The sequence below is a fragment of the Thamnophis sirtalis genome, unplaced genomic scaffold (assembly GCF_051295495.1).
Source record: "Thamnophis sirtalis isolate CommonGarterSnake01/CBP01778 unplaced genomic scaffold, rThaSir2_p1.2 scaffold_3, whole genome shotgun sequence".
NCBI lineage: Eukaryota > Metazoa > Chordata > Lepidosauria > Squamata > Natricidae > Thamnophis > Thamnophis sirtalis.
In genome coordinates, this window is record NW_028261383.1 from 48,626,261 (window position 1) to 48,645,288 (window position 19,028).

A 19,028-nucleotide genomic window follows, 5' to 3' on the forward strand; every position below is an offset into this window, starting at 1 on the left:
CTTTAAAAAGACTGGCATTTTGGGGTCAGTATGAAACCATTGATTCTCTGGTCTCAGGCAGAATTTAAGGAGACATAAGTGTTTCTCAGCCAGGCATAACAAATAGCACCAGCCAAACTGGCTGTTTCTTTAGAATGATCAAAGTTGAAGCTAGAGAAGACAGACCCTTTTCACATCCTTACTTGGTCCTTTGCAGTAGATGCTGCCCCTTTTAGACACAACCAAGAAAAAACATGGGGATACCTGCATACAACAATTCTGACCCTTGAGAACATAATGAAGACTGCAGGCACTGAAATCAGTGGGTTTTTCTTCTGGGCAATTAACTTATAGGATTACATTGGAAATCTGGGGAAAATAGCAGATTTTTCTTTCAGGCAGTTAACACAAAAGATTGCCTAAAGTACTTTAAAGTATTACAAATTAAAAGAATATGTTTTATTTCTATACAGCCAGACTTTTCATGTACTTGATAATCACAGATAATTGCCTTTCGCATTGAGGATTTAAGATTTTATATTGGTGTCACCGATCCTTTCTTTGGGTTCCTTAAGGAAAATTAGCTCCATTATTTTAAGGTAATTTTCTCATGAAAGTATACAAAGTGTCCTATGAAAAGACAGCAACTCTTTTTCTAATATGTTGAAGAATTATTGTTATTGTTATGAATTACACTTCAAAAATGTAAATGTTTTTTTGTTTCATACATGGTGTTAGTACATTTTCATGAAAATTGACTTGTTGAAAAAAAGTTTTGACCACCAGATTCCTTATTTTCTTTCTGTTGACGCAAGGCAGGCAATCGATATCGCCTCTCACATATGTTCTTTTGTTAGAGATACCTAAGTATCTTATAAATAATGAAGTTTTAAAATTTGCACTTTAACTTGAGTACTTGAAGTGGGTTGGGTTAGAGGAAAAACTAAAGGAAATAAATGAATGAATGTATAAAATCTACAAACGTTTACACAGAATAGAAATAAGATTATTCTACGATAGGTAATCGTCATGACAAGTCAACTGTCAGGGGAAAATATGCCTTTCTGAATCATGCATCTATATTTTAACTCAAGTAATGCAAATTTTGGGTGTAGATATGCAAAACTAGACTGATCCAAGCTCTCAAAGCTATTTAAAAGAAATTATCATGCTGGATTGACAGAGATGGGAGGGAATAAATAAATAAAACTTCTGGTGGATAGACAGTAGAAAATAACTGTTAGTCCATGTGAGCTCAGAGTTCACTGTCTGGCCGATGTCAGCAGACAATCCTATTCTGTGATCAATATAGCTACTATCAGAATTCAAGAGGCGCCTGGGAAAGCTCTTCATTAATGGGAGACAGGTGAGATATATACCCTTACCACAGACACTTGGGATATTTAGAATTGGCAAGCAGAATCGGGGAGTGTATCTCTTCATTTGTTTTCTAATTTATATTTCCTTCTGATGAACTATTCCTTCGTTTATGCGTACACCAAAGAACAGCATTTCATTAGCAAAAGCAGCATTGCGGGGGGGGGGGAACAGGGGTACAGGACACCAAATACAGTGGTCTTCCTCTGCAGTTCTTTTTCTCTTCAGATTATAATTATATACTTCATTCACTAAACATGAAACTCAGGCAACTGAACATTTAAAATGTATCGCAAATACTTATTACTATATACTTTATTCATTAAACTCAGCCAATTGAACATTCAAAAATGCATTACAAATACCAGTGACTGGTGCTAATGGTTGATATGGTTTTCTGCCAGCGTCCTAGGTATCAACCAAGTACCTTCTTAAAATATAAGATGTTCCGAGTAGCACAGTTTTTTGCAGTTCCGCTGGTGTTATTGCAAGAAGCTGCAATTTGTTGACGTATCCTATAAAATTCTTGGACATGGTGCCAAGTACCCCAATGACAATGGATATCACTGTTATATGCTTCATCCATAGCTGTGTAGTTTTGATGGCCATGTCGCGATATTTCATTATTTTTTCTAGTTCTTTTTCTTCCACTCTGCCATCTCCAGGAACTGTGATATCATTAAACTGTACACTTCGGCCCTCTACAACCGTGATATCTGGTGACTATTACTATTATTATCATCATTATCATTATTATTGCATGGTTAATCTTTGGTGAGATTCACAGCCTTTGGGACTGGTTGGTAGCTCAACAGCTCGAGTCCTAACCAAGGACCTAGGAACTGTTAAGGTAACGTCGAAGGATATAAGCTGTTCTAAGTAAGGTAGTTTTTTGCAGAATCAGAATGTTTAAGTCTGATAAATTTAAAATTTCCAAATAGCGAGGTAGCCCTTTGGGTATTGCTCCAAGGGCTCCAATTACAATTGGGACAACACACGATTTCTTTTTTGGGTTCTCCTTGGGTTTGTGAGCTGCCCTGAGTCCCTCAGGGAATAGGGCGGCATATAAATAAAATAAACCTTCAAACCTTTTTCCACAGTCGCTCAACTTCAATTTGCAAATCCCGGTACTTTGTGATTTTTTCTTGCTGTTTATCTTCAATTCGTGCATCTCCAGGTATTGCAATGCCAATGAACCATACTTTTTCTTTTCAACTATTGCTATGTCAGGTGTGTTGTGGGCCAAGTGCCTGTCAGTCTGGATTCTGAAGTCCCACAAGATCTTGACTTTCTCATTCTCTAAAACCTTCTCAACCAGTGGTCCCAGTGGTTTTTACTGTACTCAAAGCCAAACTTTTGGCACAATTTCCAGTGAATGATCTTAGCAATGCGGTCATGGCGTTGTAGGTAGACAGTTTGTGAAATTTTGCTACATCCACTGATCAAGTGGTCAATAATAATAATAATAATAATAATAATAATAATAATAATAATAATAATAATTATCCTAGGCCCCTGGGTGGGGCCCGACTAGTAACCAATGCCAAATCCGGCGAAACAACTGGCCGCTGTGATACAATTGTATAATAATAATAATAATAATAATAATAATAATAATAATAATAATAATAATAATAATAATACTTTATTCATTAAACATGAAACTCAGTCAACTGAACATTCAAAAATGTATCACAAATACCACTGACTGGTAATAATATTTATTATTAACATTATTAATAATTTTTTATTATTATTATTATTATTATTATTATTATTATTATTACTATTATTATTATTCAGAATCTTTCTGGATATTTGTGTATTTCTGGAATGTAAAAAGCACAGGAGGTGTTGAGAAAGAAACTCAATGCTCACACAACTTGATAAAGAAGATGCAGACAAAGGAGTACAATTAATTTGTCAATTTTTTAAAAAAGATTATTTTGATTTACAAGATGCTTTTCTACATGCAAGATGACAACATAATATTGAGGTGAACTGAGGGCACGTTGGTCTGGAACTTTTTTATCTTAGGCTTTTCAAAGGTTCCCATGGAATGAGGATTTTGCTTTCAAAACAGTAATGCAATGAATGACACAAAACGACAGTCAGGGACTTCGAAGTGACCTATGACTGCATTCTCCCAAGCAGGTAACTACTTTCAAATGCTAACTTATGCAAAAGGGAAAGAGCAGATAGGCTACCCTACGTTCTTTTATTTGGAGGAACTGGATGATTGCATTTTGTTACGCCCTTCTGGCATCCATCCATCCATCACATATGATAAAAAGCACGGGGGGATAACAACAATGCAAGGTCTCCCTGAGAAATTGAATCTCCTCTATTTTATCTCTGCTCTTAAACAGCATGAGCAAATCTGAATCAATTTCCAGTGTTCTTGCACTGCACAAACTCAGAAGATTGGCTCTCCTGCTGGAAAGTGCACGGATACTGTTTCCTCATTACTGTTCAAACCACTCAATTTCAAACAAGTTCAATTCTGCTTTTGCTGTTTAAAAGCTTAAACATTTAATCTGTTTCTACTAGGAAGCTGGGGGAGGGGTGATGGTGGAAGGCCCAAAGGTCAATGTTCTCCAGTTAAATAATTTGAATTGAGTTAAATTTCTTGAGGCAATCAGGGTAGGTAATACAGCTAGAAATAAACACAAAAGTGAAGAAGAGCAAAGGGAGGGGGGGGCACCGCCTTGAACAGGCTCGACAAATGACACTGCGATTCACACCCACTGCTAGGCTGCCACTAATAAGCTAAAGAGGAAGCAGCCAATCTTGGCTAATTACCAGATAAAATTGTATTGTAAGGACTCTAATTAGGAGATGCTTATGGAGGTGATCTAATGATTAAACACTACATCCCAGTGACCCCACCATCAATGTGCAATGGGGTAAGATGTCACTGGAATATTTTGTAGAAACAGTAATTTTATTTCAAGGGTAAGGGAGAGGCCGTAATATTTGTAATAATGGCTACGAGGTAAACTCATTAAAAGACGGTTCCTAGAGGAAGGCTGTGGCTTTCAGCATCTGTGGCCGTTCTAAAGCAAAGTGCCAAATCTTGACAGAGGAACTGCAGTCAAGTGGAAAATTTCTGCCTGACCTCTGCTCTTGCTATTAATTTGCAGGAAAACTAATGACACATATACATATTCCCACAACATTTTTCTAATTGCTAATTTGCTAAAAGAGCCGAGTTCCCAAATTAAACCTGACTGCCTTCTGAGAAGGAAGGGGTTGGAGAGAAGGAAAACAGCTTGTGCTTTATCAGAGGGAACTGCTAGATTGGCAGAAGGAACAAGAAGAAAAGAAAACCATGACTTGTCACTTACTACGAAAGTTTTTGCTTTTTCGAGCTTTTCTGTAAGGAGAGCCTCTTTGCTTTTTTCACGTTAACTCAACTACAGATAGCAGTTATGAACAGGAGCACAACTATGTCACAACTATGGTTCTGTTGCAATCGTCAACTACTAATCTTCATTATCATGTATTAAACATTCATTGTTTAAACATCAACTATGAAAAAGGCCTAGAGCGAAGTAAAGACAGTTTTGTGGGGCAAAGGTCACAAATGGCTAAGAATGATGGAGTTTGTTTTCTTGATTGATATGCCACATCAATTTCTACTTAAAAACGCCGTTGCTTGGATTTGAGAAGTAGTTGATAAAGATTTTTGTCATACAAATAGAGTTTGCCTTATTGCAATTTACTTTGATCAACTACCATGTTGTTAGAACAAACAAAAGAGAATGTTTGAGTCAATCTCTTCTCCTAGTGGCCTTATGTTCTTATGGTATCTTTAATTATTACAGTAAGAGCTGTAATTTTCAGGCTGTATAAGAGTATAGAAAACAACATAGGAATGAACAAGTAATCTTTCTCTCAATCGCCAAAAATTAGTTGCCTTTGTGTTCTGCTAGGAACAAATTCTATACCAGCAAACGCATAATCAGAAATATAAATTATGGTTTTTTTGGTTATGTGTATGTATTTAGGACACCATCTATAGAATTGCAATTTTGACTATCAAAGGGCTTTAACAATAAGATATGAGATGTGCGTTCGTGATTGTACATATTTATACTGGGTCCCTCTCTCGCACCCCAACACATGCATACATATATAATATTATTGTTTTACAGTACATGAGTAAAGCTATCCATAATAGACATACTTCCTTTTCTCCAAATTCGTATTTGGTTGTCCCTTTAAGCCTGCAGTAATGCAACCTGAAGTAGTCATTCCCTCCTTGGCCACCCAAGTATTTGGAAAACTAAAATAATTTGGAAAAGAAAACATGATAAAAGAAATATTTTATTTACATTAACAATAAGATGAAGGAAGAAGCTTCACCCCTCCCTACTGCTTCCTGAATTCTTATGGAATGGGAAACATGCTACAAATACATTCACATATACACATATATAGATGTACTTTTTTTTTTTGTTCTTAAAGTAGCTTCCATTGGTCTATGTTTGAAAGACGTATACAAGACTAGCAACAAAACCATAACAAAGGTAGCAGGGGAGGTGTGGCATGTTTTTCTGTGTAAAAATCAGCACGCTCTTCTGAGTCTGTCTCAGGTGGCCTTAAGGCCAAGGATTTCTCTTGACATGGGTACTCATCTTTTTTGCTTGGGGCTCAAATGGTGAATGGAACAGCATTACTCTCAGTGAGACCCTGAAAGTGGATGGGTGTCAGGACTGTTAGGTTTCACCCAGGAACATTTTATGTACGCAGTTTTAGAAAATATATATATAACTACATGCAACACAAGATTTGGCAGGCAATGATCACTTAGCAGGTGTTGTTATTGGCAGAGATACTAAAGGAAACCCAAGTTGAAGAGTGGAACTTAATGAAAAACAGTATATAAAAACAGCTTTGGTGTGTTGCATTTACAAATATCCCCCTCCCCCACTATTGCTACATACCATTATTTTTCAAACTATAAAGTACAGCTACAGCAGCTAAAATGCTCAGTCATTACCTCACAGTTAAAAGGCTATTTTTAATGCTTTGTTTTTACAGTTGCTAAAAACAGGATTTCAAAACAATCCTAATTGCTGTGGTTAGGGTAAAGGAAAATATATAAAAAATAGCCAACAGTTATGTCAGCTCTATAAAGATGAATGTACTGCCAGGTATGCAAAAGAAAAAGAAAAAAAACCTACCAAAGAAAGAGGAATGCATTTCTTCTTTCTTTTGTGAGAAGAAATATGTGGCTATACAGTGTCAGCTAATAGCACCTGGCATATTAATTCTCCTCTATTCTCATCATCACCAGGAATGCTTGAAAATAATGGGATTATGGCATTATTATGTTACAATATAAATGCTTGCATTTCTGATGCATATACATACATATATAGATACATATGGAAATCTAATGAGAGCATTCATAACAATAAAAATACCAGTGCACAGTACTAGTTTTCTAATTATATTGTGTAATACTAGATTCTAGGTAAACTAGACTGAGTGGAAAAAAAACCCAGAAATAATATCTTCATACAAAGCCATGACCAGAGAAAGCATTCAGCACCATAGCAGCAGCATATATAACATTCTTCATGGGAATAATTGGGGCTATTCACAACAACAAACTAAATCAGCTTGCATTAATTACTTCCCAGCAACAGAGCATTCAAAATGTGCCAACTTTAGCTGTTCTAACTCAGGGGTCTCCAAATATGGCAACTTTAAGGCTTGTGAACTTCAACTCCCACAATTCCATGCTGGCTGGGGAATTTTGGGATTTGAAGTCCACAAGTTGTCAAATTTGACAATCCTGTTCTAACTGAACACTGAACTCTCAAGCCATTGAATTCCAGTGGAACAATCAACTCAAAATGTTTCCATCTGCTTCATACATCCCTGCATTTGATCTTCCAAGAAATATCTATGATAATCAAATCATATTTGACAAAGAAATTCATTGGCCCCCAAAACTGTACCTGCCTTTGAGATTATGATGGTCATTTTAAGATAGGCCCCATTAGCTTTCAAAATTTCATCACCAACTTTCCCTGATCAAAAATGACCAAGTCAATTCTTCTCTTTGCATTTTTTAAACAAGAACTAGAATTTTAAATTCCAATTCTTAAAAAAAAGCCACAAAATATTAGAATTAATGTATATCTTACATATGGTTAGAAGGAGAACAGAACTTTAATTATGGGGTGTAAAGTGGATTGAATGCTGTGGTTTTTGGTCATTGACTCACTTCTAGCCAGAATTATATGCTGCTGAATGTATAAAGGCCAAACCTTGGCTCTATAATTTTATTCTTTTCCTTTCCTTGCAAGGATAGCATATATGAAGAATACTATATTTCTACACTTTGTAATTAATTTTCAAATCCTTCACCTATACATATTTTAATAATTTCTGATTTATTTGATGATATCTGTAATAAAATTTCCTATATTCAATAAATGAAAAGGCAGCTGTTTCAATCCAATAACAGAGTGTCACACAATATAGTCCTGTCAGGCGCCAATTTTTACTTCTAACGTGTACGTTAAAGGATAAGGATTTATAATGCTGCCTATGAACGAAACCACTTTTCATACACAAATGCGATCTTTTTTTCCAAAGGGTAATACAACAGTACATTTACATAAACTAATCCAAACAATCTATGTATTTGACAATGGCAAACCTCACACAGACTGCCTATTGTTGGTTTACATCTTGGAGTTCTTTATGTTGGCTTGTAACACTGCCCTAGCTGTCAAAGGTTTGACTTGGCCTCTAAATAAATGGTTATACAAGTGCTGTGCAGTGATATTGGACTGCTTTGGAAAAGAAACCTGCTGTGTACGAATTCAAAAGCTATTAATTTTTCAGTCAAAAATATTCATGCCTATTTCTTTTAATAGAGAAACACTGTGCAGAGCTACTGAGAGATAATGTTGACTAGTAGCACAGAATTTTCAATAGAACAGTTAAAAATAAATTTAGTGGGAGGCTCCATCAAAGCTACAATTTTCTAGAATGTAAAACATTTTTAATACTCATGAAGACAGTGGATTCTTCACTCCCTTTCCTTTGGTCAATTTTACTTCCTTCCTCTGCTGGTCCACTTATTGGTTGTGCAACAGTTTTTACTCTGGAATCTCTGTAACTGCTACTATTTATTAGCAAAAAGTCATGAATTTTAAGTAATGAGCACTTAGGAGCTGATTAAACTGTTCTAGTCATATTGCTCTTGTACTCAAAGGGGAAATATTGGCCCTTCAGATATTTTCATTCTACAACTGACTTTTGGCCATGCTGGTCTACCTTCCTTTTGTAGGACTTTCTGGGGGAAAAGTGGAAGGGATCATAGTTATCCACAATTCACCTTCTGAAATACAGGTAGTTGACTTACAACGTTTTGTTTCATGACTGCTTGAAGTTATAGCATGTAAAAAGTGACTTAGGATTGTTTTTCAGTTACAACCATTGCAGTATCCTCCATAGTCATGTGATCAAAACTGAGATGATTGACATAAATACTGGCAAGTATTTATGATGGTTGCAGTGTCATGGCACCATGTGATCCCCTTTTGTCACCTTCTGACAAAGTGAATAGGGAAGCCAGATTCACTACTACTAGTAACTTAAGAACTTCAGTGATTCACAAAATAACTGTGGCAAGAAAGGTATAAAATGGGGCAAAACTCACTTAACAACTGTCTTGCTTAGCAATGGAAATTTGGGTCACAATTGTGGTTGTAAGTCAAGGACTGCCTGTACCTCATCTTGCATCTTATTTGAAGGATCACGTTTGATAGATGGTGTTGTTAGAGAATTGTGACGGAAGTAATCCAGAGCTCCAAAAATCATTTGTAGAACAGTTCTAGCTATGTGTGGAGCACCACTCTCATGCATACAAGTAACCACAACCTCCTAAAGGCCTGCTGTGTAGCTTTAAGAGCTTTTCCCAGGTTGTCTACATGTGCATATATTATTTGTGGACAACATCAACAAATGCGGGGATGTCAAACTTGCAGTGTCACGTTGCCGTCACGTGACGTATCATGACGTTTCCCCCCTTCGCGGAGCTGGGGTGGGTATGGCTTACGTGTGACACATTCAGCCTGTGGGCTGCTAGTCTGACACCCCTGACCTAATGCATTTTCTGTGTGAGCACAAGTGATATCCTCAAAGTAATTGTCTCAAACTTTTGTGAAGTTACATTTTAAGCAGCTTTACTTCACTTTTTATTCAAAGTACTTTTTGAAATGATTTATCCTCTTCTAGGTGCTGCCTGATTCTTGATGTGACTGGAAAAGCATTGCTTTTATTTTTTAGAGAATATAGGGGCAGATCTGGGGATGAATCCAAGGAAAGTAAATAAAATAAACTTATTTCCTATGGCCCAAGCTTTCGTGGGAGTTCCACATTTTGGAAGAAGGATTACACAAAATGAAGGTTTTCCTAGCTCTGCCTTATATTTCAAAAACAAGAACACTGTTTTTTGCCACTCAAAAATGCTCTGCAGAAAAATCTGCACATAGATTTACTAAGACAGTGAAAGGGATCAGGGATTTGAATAAAATGCTCTATTTTAAATTAAAATTTAATTTACATATCAAAATCAGACTTGCTTATCCTAAAAGCTTATGCCCCCCACAACCTTTTAAATATGAGGTTTTTAAAGTTTATTTCTCTTCTGATAATACTCTGAAATTCCTAATTGCTTCATGTGAGTGTTTTAAGCTGAAGGATTGATTTGTTACTTAGTTTCATAGCTATGTGTAGGTAAATGGCCTAATTTGATTTTACTTGTTGTATGAAAATTTAGTGCTGATGATCTACAGTTTGTATAAACCACATTAATCAGCAAGTAGTGATGAACCATAACAGCAAATTGGTTTATCAATTTTATTGTCATGCCGATTGTAAAATAGCATGTAAGCAAGCATCTATCTTTCTATCTGACAGGAAAAAAAAAAGAGAATCAAATTGAAGACTTAAGAATTACAGCAACCTGATTAGGTATAGCTGAAAGAGAAAAAAATAAAATACAGATACAGAACAATTACTTTGCACATGTCTTCCTGGGAAAGACACATTATTTTTTCAGTTTTCTAAGGAATTAAATCCTTAACTCTAAGTGGAGCAATAAAGGCTAAGAGAAGTCCTCTGACATAAAACAAGCAGTGGGACAGATGTCTCAGCCAAATGATGCGGGGACCTAGTTTGCAAATATTGCAGTGAATTTATTTCCCTGAATAATGATCACAAAGCGTGCTGTTATGCAAAAAAAGCTAACCTTATAATAAATTACTTTATTTTAAGGTGCAGCAAGGTTACCTATTATGTTGTGTTCATAACAGACTAAGACAGAAATCTTTCTAGTAATAACTGATACACTAATATTGTTAGTTAGAAATGATCTGTATTTGTGGGGCTCTCTCAGAACCAAAAAATCAGCAGAGGCAAAGCTTTATGTAGTCCGTGCAGATACTTACGGGTTGAGGGGTAGCTTTTGGTTCAGTTGATTTCACATGCAGGTGTGTCATCATTGCTTGCAGGCGGTCCTTGTCTTTTGCAAGCTGAACAGGAAAGAGAAATGTAAACATGAGTTTTGTGAACAGAATCCAGAATGGCTCTTCTCTATTTAAACCCTGGCATTGTAGCCAGCACATGACAGGAAAAGTGCAATAGTATTACTTTCCTGTGATTTGGAAATGTTACGCGGAATCCACATCCCTCTCTGGCATTTTGTTAAAAGCAAAGCAAAACTTTTGGTGCTGGGTATCAGCTTTTTTTTTTGTGCAAAAATACATTGGAGCTTTTGACTAAAGCCGTCTAGTCCTTCATGCTTCAGGAGGGGTTGGTGAAGCAATCAGGGTGAAAATGAAGGAATTGCATTTACTAACCAACCTCAATGCTAAGAGGCCCAAAGCCAAGGCTTGTTGGCTTTAAAGGTTGCCCTCTCCTCCTTTTCTATAACATCACACTCTGTACTTTTTTTAAAAAAAAAAATTGGGCTACATACCCTCTATTAGGTAGGTGAGGTTGACATGTAAAACATTAAACGGATATTGTCAGCTTTAGGGAAAGGGAAAAGTAACCATCTACAGTAGGTAAATGTTTGTTCTCTTACAGAATAGATTTCACTTTGGAGGAGAAAAATCAACAAGCTTTCTTTTTCACATTTGCTTGTATAGCCAAGAGGATACATCCTGGGCAAGTATGTTTTTTGTTATTACATCAAAGATGAGATTTTTTTTTTGTCTTTTACTACAGACTGGATGATACATATATTAAACTGAATTGTAACTTATGCAGTGGTGGGATTCAAATAATTTAACAACCGGTTCTCTACCCTAATAACCAGCTGGGTAAGCGTCATGTGACTGGGTGGGCTTGGCCAACTCAACATCACTCACATCGATGGTTGCTTCGCCTTAGCTGTTACAATGTAATAAGGGTTAATTAGAGAAGCACTTTCTGTAGTAAGCAAAGATTAGTAGGTAATCTGTAGGTAACAAAGATTAGTTTAGAAAGATCTTGCAGTCCTAGTGGACAACCATTTAAATATGAGCCAGCACTGGCTGCCACAAAGAAGAGGGAGTCAAACTATTCTCCAAAGCACCTGAGGGTAGGAAAAGAAGCAATGGGTGGAAGCTAATCAAGGACAGAAGCAACTTAGAACTGAGGAGAAATTTCCTGACAGTTAGAACAATTAATCAGTGGAACATCTTGCCTCCAGAAGTTGTGAATGCCCCAACACTGGAAGTCTTTAAGAAGATGTTGGACAGCCATTTGTCTTAAATGGTCTAGGGTTTCCTGCCTAGGCAGGGGGATTGGACTAGAAGACTTCCAAGGTCCCTTCCAACTCTGCTCTACAAGGGGCAGCCCTTGAAGAGCATTCAGAGACTTCAGCTCGTCCAGAATGCAGCCGCACGAGCGATTGTGGGTGCACCTCGGTACACCCACGTTACACCTATCCTCCGCGAGCTGCACTGGTTACCGATTGGTCTCCGGATACGCTTCAAGGTGCTAGTCGTCACTTATAAAGCCCTTCATGGTATTAGACCTGGGTACTTGAGAGACTGCCTGCTGCCAATTACCTCCCAAAGACCCATTAGATCACACAGATTAGGCCTCCTCCAGGTTCCGTCTACTAACCAATGTCATCTGGCCACGACCCGGGGGAGGGCCTTCTCTGTGGCGGCTCCGGCCCTTTGGAACGAGCTCCTCGCAGAGATTCGGACCCTCACCTCTCTCCAGGCCTTCCGAAAAGCTGTTAAAACCTGGCTGTGTCGGCAGGCCTGGGGTCGATGAGTTCCCTTCCCCTCTCGAATCGTGTGGCTGTTGGTTTGTTTTGTGTTTCCCTTCCCCTCCTTGGGTCTGTGCGCCGCCCTGAGTCCCATTGGGAATAGGGCGGCATATAAATAAAATGAAACTCAAACTCAAACCCTGCTATTGTATTTATTTGTATTTAACACCAGAATGTTTCCTTCCTGCTATCCTTACAGGATTAGCCCTGTAAAGTGGAAAAAAACCAAAATGAGACTTCTTCCAACAACCAGTTCTCTGAACTACTTAGAAAGTTAACAACTGGTTCTCCCAAATAGGTGCGAACTGGCTGAAACCCACCACTGCTTATAAGCCAACTTGCATGGGGTTATTCTCCTACTGACCTACTGTAGGTATTAATACCTACTGTAAGTATTAAAAGTAAAATAAAAGTATAGCTCCAGTCACTGATAAAATTGTAAAATTGTCTCCCATACCAGCCTTTTCATTCTGTTGATGAAACATCCAGGCAGACATATCCATATGATTCAAACCCTAATGTATTGGAGCAATGTAGCAGCCTCAATAAATTAAAAAAGAAGTTGAAATGTGTTCTTTTATTTTGAGAGATATTCCAAAGTACTTTATATTTTTTACAATTTCACAGGTTTTAAAAGTGGTAGTTCATATGCTTAAACCATTTACAAAAACATAAAAATTACTTGATGACTCAGCACCATTTAAAAAGTATTATTTCACTCAGTGGTGGGTTTCAATTTATTTTACTACTGGTTTGCTCGTGCGTGAGCGCAACACTTCTGCACATGTGCAGAAGTATCTGGACAGGTGGGCGAAGCCTCCCACTGCTGCCACTACTGGTTCGCCTGATCTGGGCCGAACTGGCAGAAACCCACCTCTGATTTCACTTTATATAGGGAGAGAAAGGGGAAAAAAAATGTGTGTTTCTGAAGAATCATTCCATTCCCCACCATTCAGCTTCTTGGATAAGAAGCAAAATGTTTTCAAGGAAACATTTTCAAGAAAGTGGTAAAAAATCCAACATGATGGTCTTGTTGTATTTGGGTCTTTTCCCATGTAAGATTGAGATTGTCTTGGCAACGTTTCAGCGAGGTCTCACTCGACATTCTCAGGCTGGTGGTTTTGGCTTAAAATGTGGCCGGAGCTGCCGTCTTTTTATAAATCTTGGTGTGTGTGTGTGTGAAGTGCTGGCTTTGTTTCAGTAAGTGGATTGATTGGGTATGTGGCTGTATCATTATTGGTAGATTGGTGCTGATTGGTGCTGGCTGTGGGTCCGTTGTTGTTTTGTGTTGTAATGGCCTGGGTGGTGGGTGGGGCTCGTTTGTTTACCAGGGCTGGTTTCCAGATGTCTGGTAGGCGGGCGATGACATGACGATACCTCCCGCCTACCAGACATCTGGAAACCAGCCCTGGTAAACCATCGAGTCCCACCCACCACCCAGGCCGTTACAACACAAAACAACAACAGACCCACAGCCAGCACCAATCAACCAATCATGATACAGCCACACACCGAATCAATCCACTTAATGAAACAAAGCCAGCACTCCACACATCCCCCACCAAGATTTATAGAAAGATAGCAGCTCCGGCCACGCTTTTAAGCCCAAAACACCAGCCTGAGGATGGTGAGCGAGACCTTGCCGAAACTTTGCCAAGACAATCTCAATCTTACATGGGAAAAGCCCCAAATACAACAAGAACAGCACACGCACACATACACGTAATTGAACTGTGCATGTGCATGCAGCAGAAGCACAAGCAAACAGGCAGTAAAGCCAGCTGGAACCCACCCCTGGTATTTATAATGCATTCATGGCTTTACTCACAGGTGTACATGAGATTTTGCTAGTTGTCTGAGGTACCACACAAATGAGAAGAGGGCTATTTATTTATTGGAAGCCTACTGATTTACAGGTAACATTGCAATGTAACAATTGCTCTACATATCTATCTATTTGAAGTGGTTGACCCAAACATTTTTCACTATGATACTGCAAACTGCTGACAAAATTACAGGCCTGCAAGATTTTTCCAGTGTGAAAGTTATTCCTTCCTGCCTGATTGAAATGAACACTTTTTTCCCCTCAGCGAAACTGAGGGAAAAGATAGAGGCAAAATGTGAATATTATTTTATGCCCAGTTCTTCTGAAAGAAGCAAGACCCAAGTTGAAATGGATCCATTTTTTTTTCAAATTCCTACTTTATATGATCAGAAAACTGATTAGGTTTTCTGTCCTGACCAACTATAAATTATTACCCATTATTATATGTTGGACAGCAGATTCATTGTTCTGGAAAAAGAGTTATCAATTCTCTTATAGTGTCATCATCTTCCTTTACTTCTTCTGCTATCTAGTTGGAATACAAAACATGCTGGACTTAGTATGAATGAAGATACAAAAGTATCCTGAGAAATTCAGCATATTAATAACAAGAATAACAGAAACATTTGAGGGGCATGGTGGCTTGCATGGTTAGGATGCTGGCTTGTCACATTCAAGACTCAAGTGCCGCCATGGAGGAGGAAGGGGTGAGCTCCCGTCCTTTGTTCCAATTCTTGCTGGGGACATGAAAGGAGTCCCCAAGTGGGAGTTTCCTGAGCAACGGTGATGTCTCTGGCAAATCCTTTCAACCAGGAAGCACCTCGGTGTTTCCAACACGAGTGCAAAAACAAAAAACAAACCCAAAACCATTACGAAGGCTGACTTCCTAGAGGAAAATATGATCACACTGAACACTCAAACCATCTTATCCCAAGGGCATATGCACTATCTGCTCTGCTAATAAACTCAACCTGCAGGTAAAAAGTAAAGGTTCCCGACTCTAGGGAGCGGTGCTCATCTCTGTTTCAAAGCCGAAGAGCCAGCACTGTCCAAAGAAGCCTCCGTGGTCATGTGGCCGGCATGACAAAACATTGAAGGCCCACAGAGTGCTGTTACTTTCCCACCAAAGGTGAGTCTTATTTTTCTACTTGCATTTATAACATGTAGGTAGTCCTCTGTTAAGGACCATTTTTTCAGTGATCATTTGAAATTACAATGACACTAAATGAGGAGACCTGTAACTGGTCCTCAAAGTTGACGCTGTTGCAGCATCCCCACATACCCATGATCATAATTTGGGTACTTGGCAATTGGGTATCAATTTTGACAGTAGCAGTGTTATAAGAATTGAACTTTAGGAGTTAGAAAGTGGAATGAAATAAATGCTTTAACCAATGAGGAAGCACAAAAAACCTTCTTCCTTCCAAAAAACCTTCCCTCCCCCCACCCCCAAAAAGCTTCACACGTTAATGGTTGGTTGGATGAATATTTACATTTCAACCAAGTCATTATCATGAGAAAGAGTTCTAGCCTGTTCCTCAACACTGTTCTACATACTGGTGTTGATAATGAATTTCCAGCTGTTTCATTCTGGATCCACGGACACCTTTTAGACCAGAGTCTTTTTGACAGATCTGTCCTGGGCTAGTAATATTAAGTCCCCGAATCCCACTGTTTACCAGCCATGTAGATGTTGGAAGAAATCTTGCAGAAATTTGGCAGAGAGCTAATGCAAATGTCTTTGCTAAGAAACAGCTGCAAGTTAGTCTACTTTTGGCTCTGGCCTGACTACACCTGGAAAATAGACCTTGACAGTTTTTTAATTGTGTTAATGTATATCACGTTAGGAAAAAGATTTTTACCCCAGCAATGGTGTCAAACTGGTATGTAGGTAGTCTTAGCTTATGGAGATCCACTCTGTCTAGGGAAATGATCAATGTTATTAAGATTTTAGGGGCTGTAGAATAACAGCTCTGATATCGAAGGCTGAATCCAAGTTAAATATCCCCGAAGTCAAGGATGTCATCTTTCTTTTTCCTTCAGTTTTTGGAAAAATAAATTTGCTAACAGGAAAGAGAGTTTATGGCATTTACTGTATTTTCTGCCCATGTCTTCTTGAAACCCTACATTGTTGCATCACAGGGCTGATTGATAAAATTGTCACCGGGCAGAATAAAAATAATACAAAATCATTCTTACTGACAGATATTGATTGACAGTTGGAAACTCAAATATAACTCACAAAAGAATAATTCATATTTTTTTTTAAAAAAATGGTCAGGGACTAATTTTGTATTTCTTTTAAACCCCTCTACCTGGCCTCCAATTCAGTCCTTACACTTCTTGAATGAAATGAGTGAAACCTGGATTAGAATGAGGAAAAAGGGAACAAAGATTATCTTCGTTTCTTTTTAACTATTGGAAGGAATGAACAACAGAAATAACAGCTCTTGCACTTGTGCCTTTATAGCTTTGAATGAAATTAGCTTTCCTTGAAGACTTCTAGAAGTTTATTTTGCAGCTCTTCCATTGACTATATTGAAATACCAATATTTTGAACATTATTTTATTTGGAGTGGAGTGTTGGGGGGCAGAAATGGAGAAAATATATCAAAGAGATGACATGGCAACAATTTTACAGGAAGTAAAATATAGCTTATGGAACCAAATTCTTGAGATAAGACAATAAAAGGTATTTTTTTTAAAAGTAAATTATGATGTAAAATATAAATTATCATTATCAGGAAAAGTAACAACAAAAAGTTGAAGATGATTTTTCTCTAAAACTATTTGAAGCTCTAAACGACTAACTCAGTAAAATTTCAAATGTAATTATCTTCTGCACTTAGCCCACGGCCTTCCATATATCTCTACAGTGTCATCTTGCACACAAAATAGGCCACATTATTTTTGAGGAATGGTGGCTATCTAGCGTACAGCATTGTTTTAATTTTTCGGCTTTGGCTGTCCTTTTGCCTACTTCTTTCACACAAAGAATGTCAGGCCACAAAAAACACTTAGGCATATTCAAACTGGGTGTGGGTGTCTTTTTAAATTCCCTGAATTAAAAGGGTGTAATAATACAGGAATTGCACGTCTTTTATAGATTCTAATTTTATTCCTTTAATAAACCCATTAGAAGCTGATTACATGTAAATAGATTGGGCACTGACATAAATCAGGGCTTTAAATTATAATAATAAAGTATATATTTAAAATAATGTTCTAGGCCAGTGAATAAAGTCATTTACAACCTAATCTTGGTCAAAATTTAAAAATCTTGTTTCCCACCCATTCTTTGCACCACGCGCACACACATTTATCACCAAACCAAACTGTAAATGTAAGACATATTCAACATGTACTGATAATTACAAAAAATTCCATGCACTCAAGCTTTAATTTCTTTTTAAAGTTATAGCAAATAGGAAGCCGAGCTACAATTTTTGCAATAGCATTTAGAAATTAATACATTCTGAAAGGTCTTTTTCAAATTAGATCAAAGAGAAAATCACTCCTCTGATAAAAATTTATACTGAAGAAATATTAATTAATTAATAATACAAATACTAAATTATTATTTTTACCTGTAACTCTAACTGTTGTACAACTTGCATCTGTACTCTACATTGGGCTGTACTTCTATCATCCAACGCGTGCTCACTGTTGAGATGTCTGTAATAACATATAAAAAATGATTAAGTGAAAAATACCAAGATGAGTAAGCAGAACAAGTAACTAGAAAGTCTAGATATTTTTAATATCCCATCTACCCCAATTTAACCAGTGCATCCTTATATGAATCACTCTGTCTTCTAGAAATGGACTTACCCGTCAATTACACTACAGAAGAAATGTTTATAATTAATATCTGATGATTTAGAAATGAAAGTAAATATACTTTTTAGTATTAGAAGAAACCAAGCTACGACACATTAGCAAAATGATACAGGGTAAAATGCCATATGTAGCTATTCATCATCATACGTTCAAAACATTTTCACAAACATTTCACATGGTCAAAATGAAATATGATTATTAAAAAAAGTAACAAAAATAGGAAGTGGCTGAGAACCGTAAACAAATTATGTGCTAATGAGGAAAAGGCAAATTGCTAGAATACCTGTTTTGAATATCTTTTTCCATGAGAGACAGTTTTCTAATTCAGCCAAATAAATAGTATTTTGTGTCTCAAATACTATCACTATACTGGCATGTGGTTTCTGGCATTATTAAAATCATGTATATGCCAAAATCTCACATATGCAGGTTTGGCATTTATTTTGAACACCCATTCCTAGTAGCATGAAAAACAAAAGTGCAGAAGGCACACAGTATTAAATACAACTTCCACAGCTTTAAGCTTGGTATTTTTCCAGAAAGACGATTAGCAGCTCTAGCCAGTTTTCTTAAGTATTTTCTTAAAGAAAACATAGTAAAGGTTAATAGCAATAGAACATTTTGTAGAGTATATACAATAACCTCTACTATCTTTAAAAATCTGTCATTTGTTATTGTTCTTATCTTCTTTATCAAACTTTTATTTCAGCG

The 19,028-nt window shown here is 37.3% G+C and overlaps 1 protein-coding gene across 13 annotated transcripts in view; it reads right to left on the reverse strand.

The window, feature by feature from the left end:
• Positions 1-19,028, reverse strand: part of FOXP1 (forkhead box P1) — a 628,729-nt gene that overhangs the window by 28,320 nt on the left and 581,381 nt on the right. For 10 of the 13 annotated variants that reach the window (XR_015695877.1, XM_087708880.1, XM_087708874.1 and 7 more), the window contains 3 exons: positions 18,065-18,152; positions 10,836-10,919; positions 5,546-5,644 (listed from right to left, as the gene is read on the reverse strand). Coding sequence is in view for 12 of the 13 variants with exons in the window: in XM_087708880.1 (XP_087565006.1) it covers positions 5,546-5,644; positions 10,836-10,919; positions 18,065-18,152 (271 nt within the window). In the remaining variant the exon portion in view is untranslated. The remainder of the gene's footprint in view (positions 1-5,545; positions 5,645-10,835; positions 10,920-18,064; positions 18,153-19,028) is intronic. The other 3 variants (XM_014054824.2, XM_087708882.1, XM_087708881.1) reach the window with 1 other exon arrangement.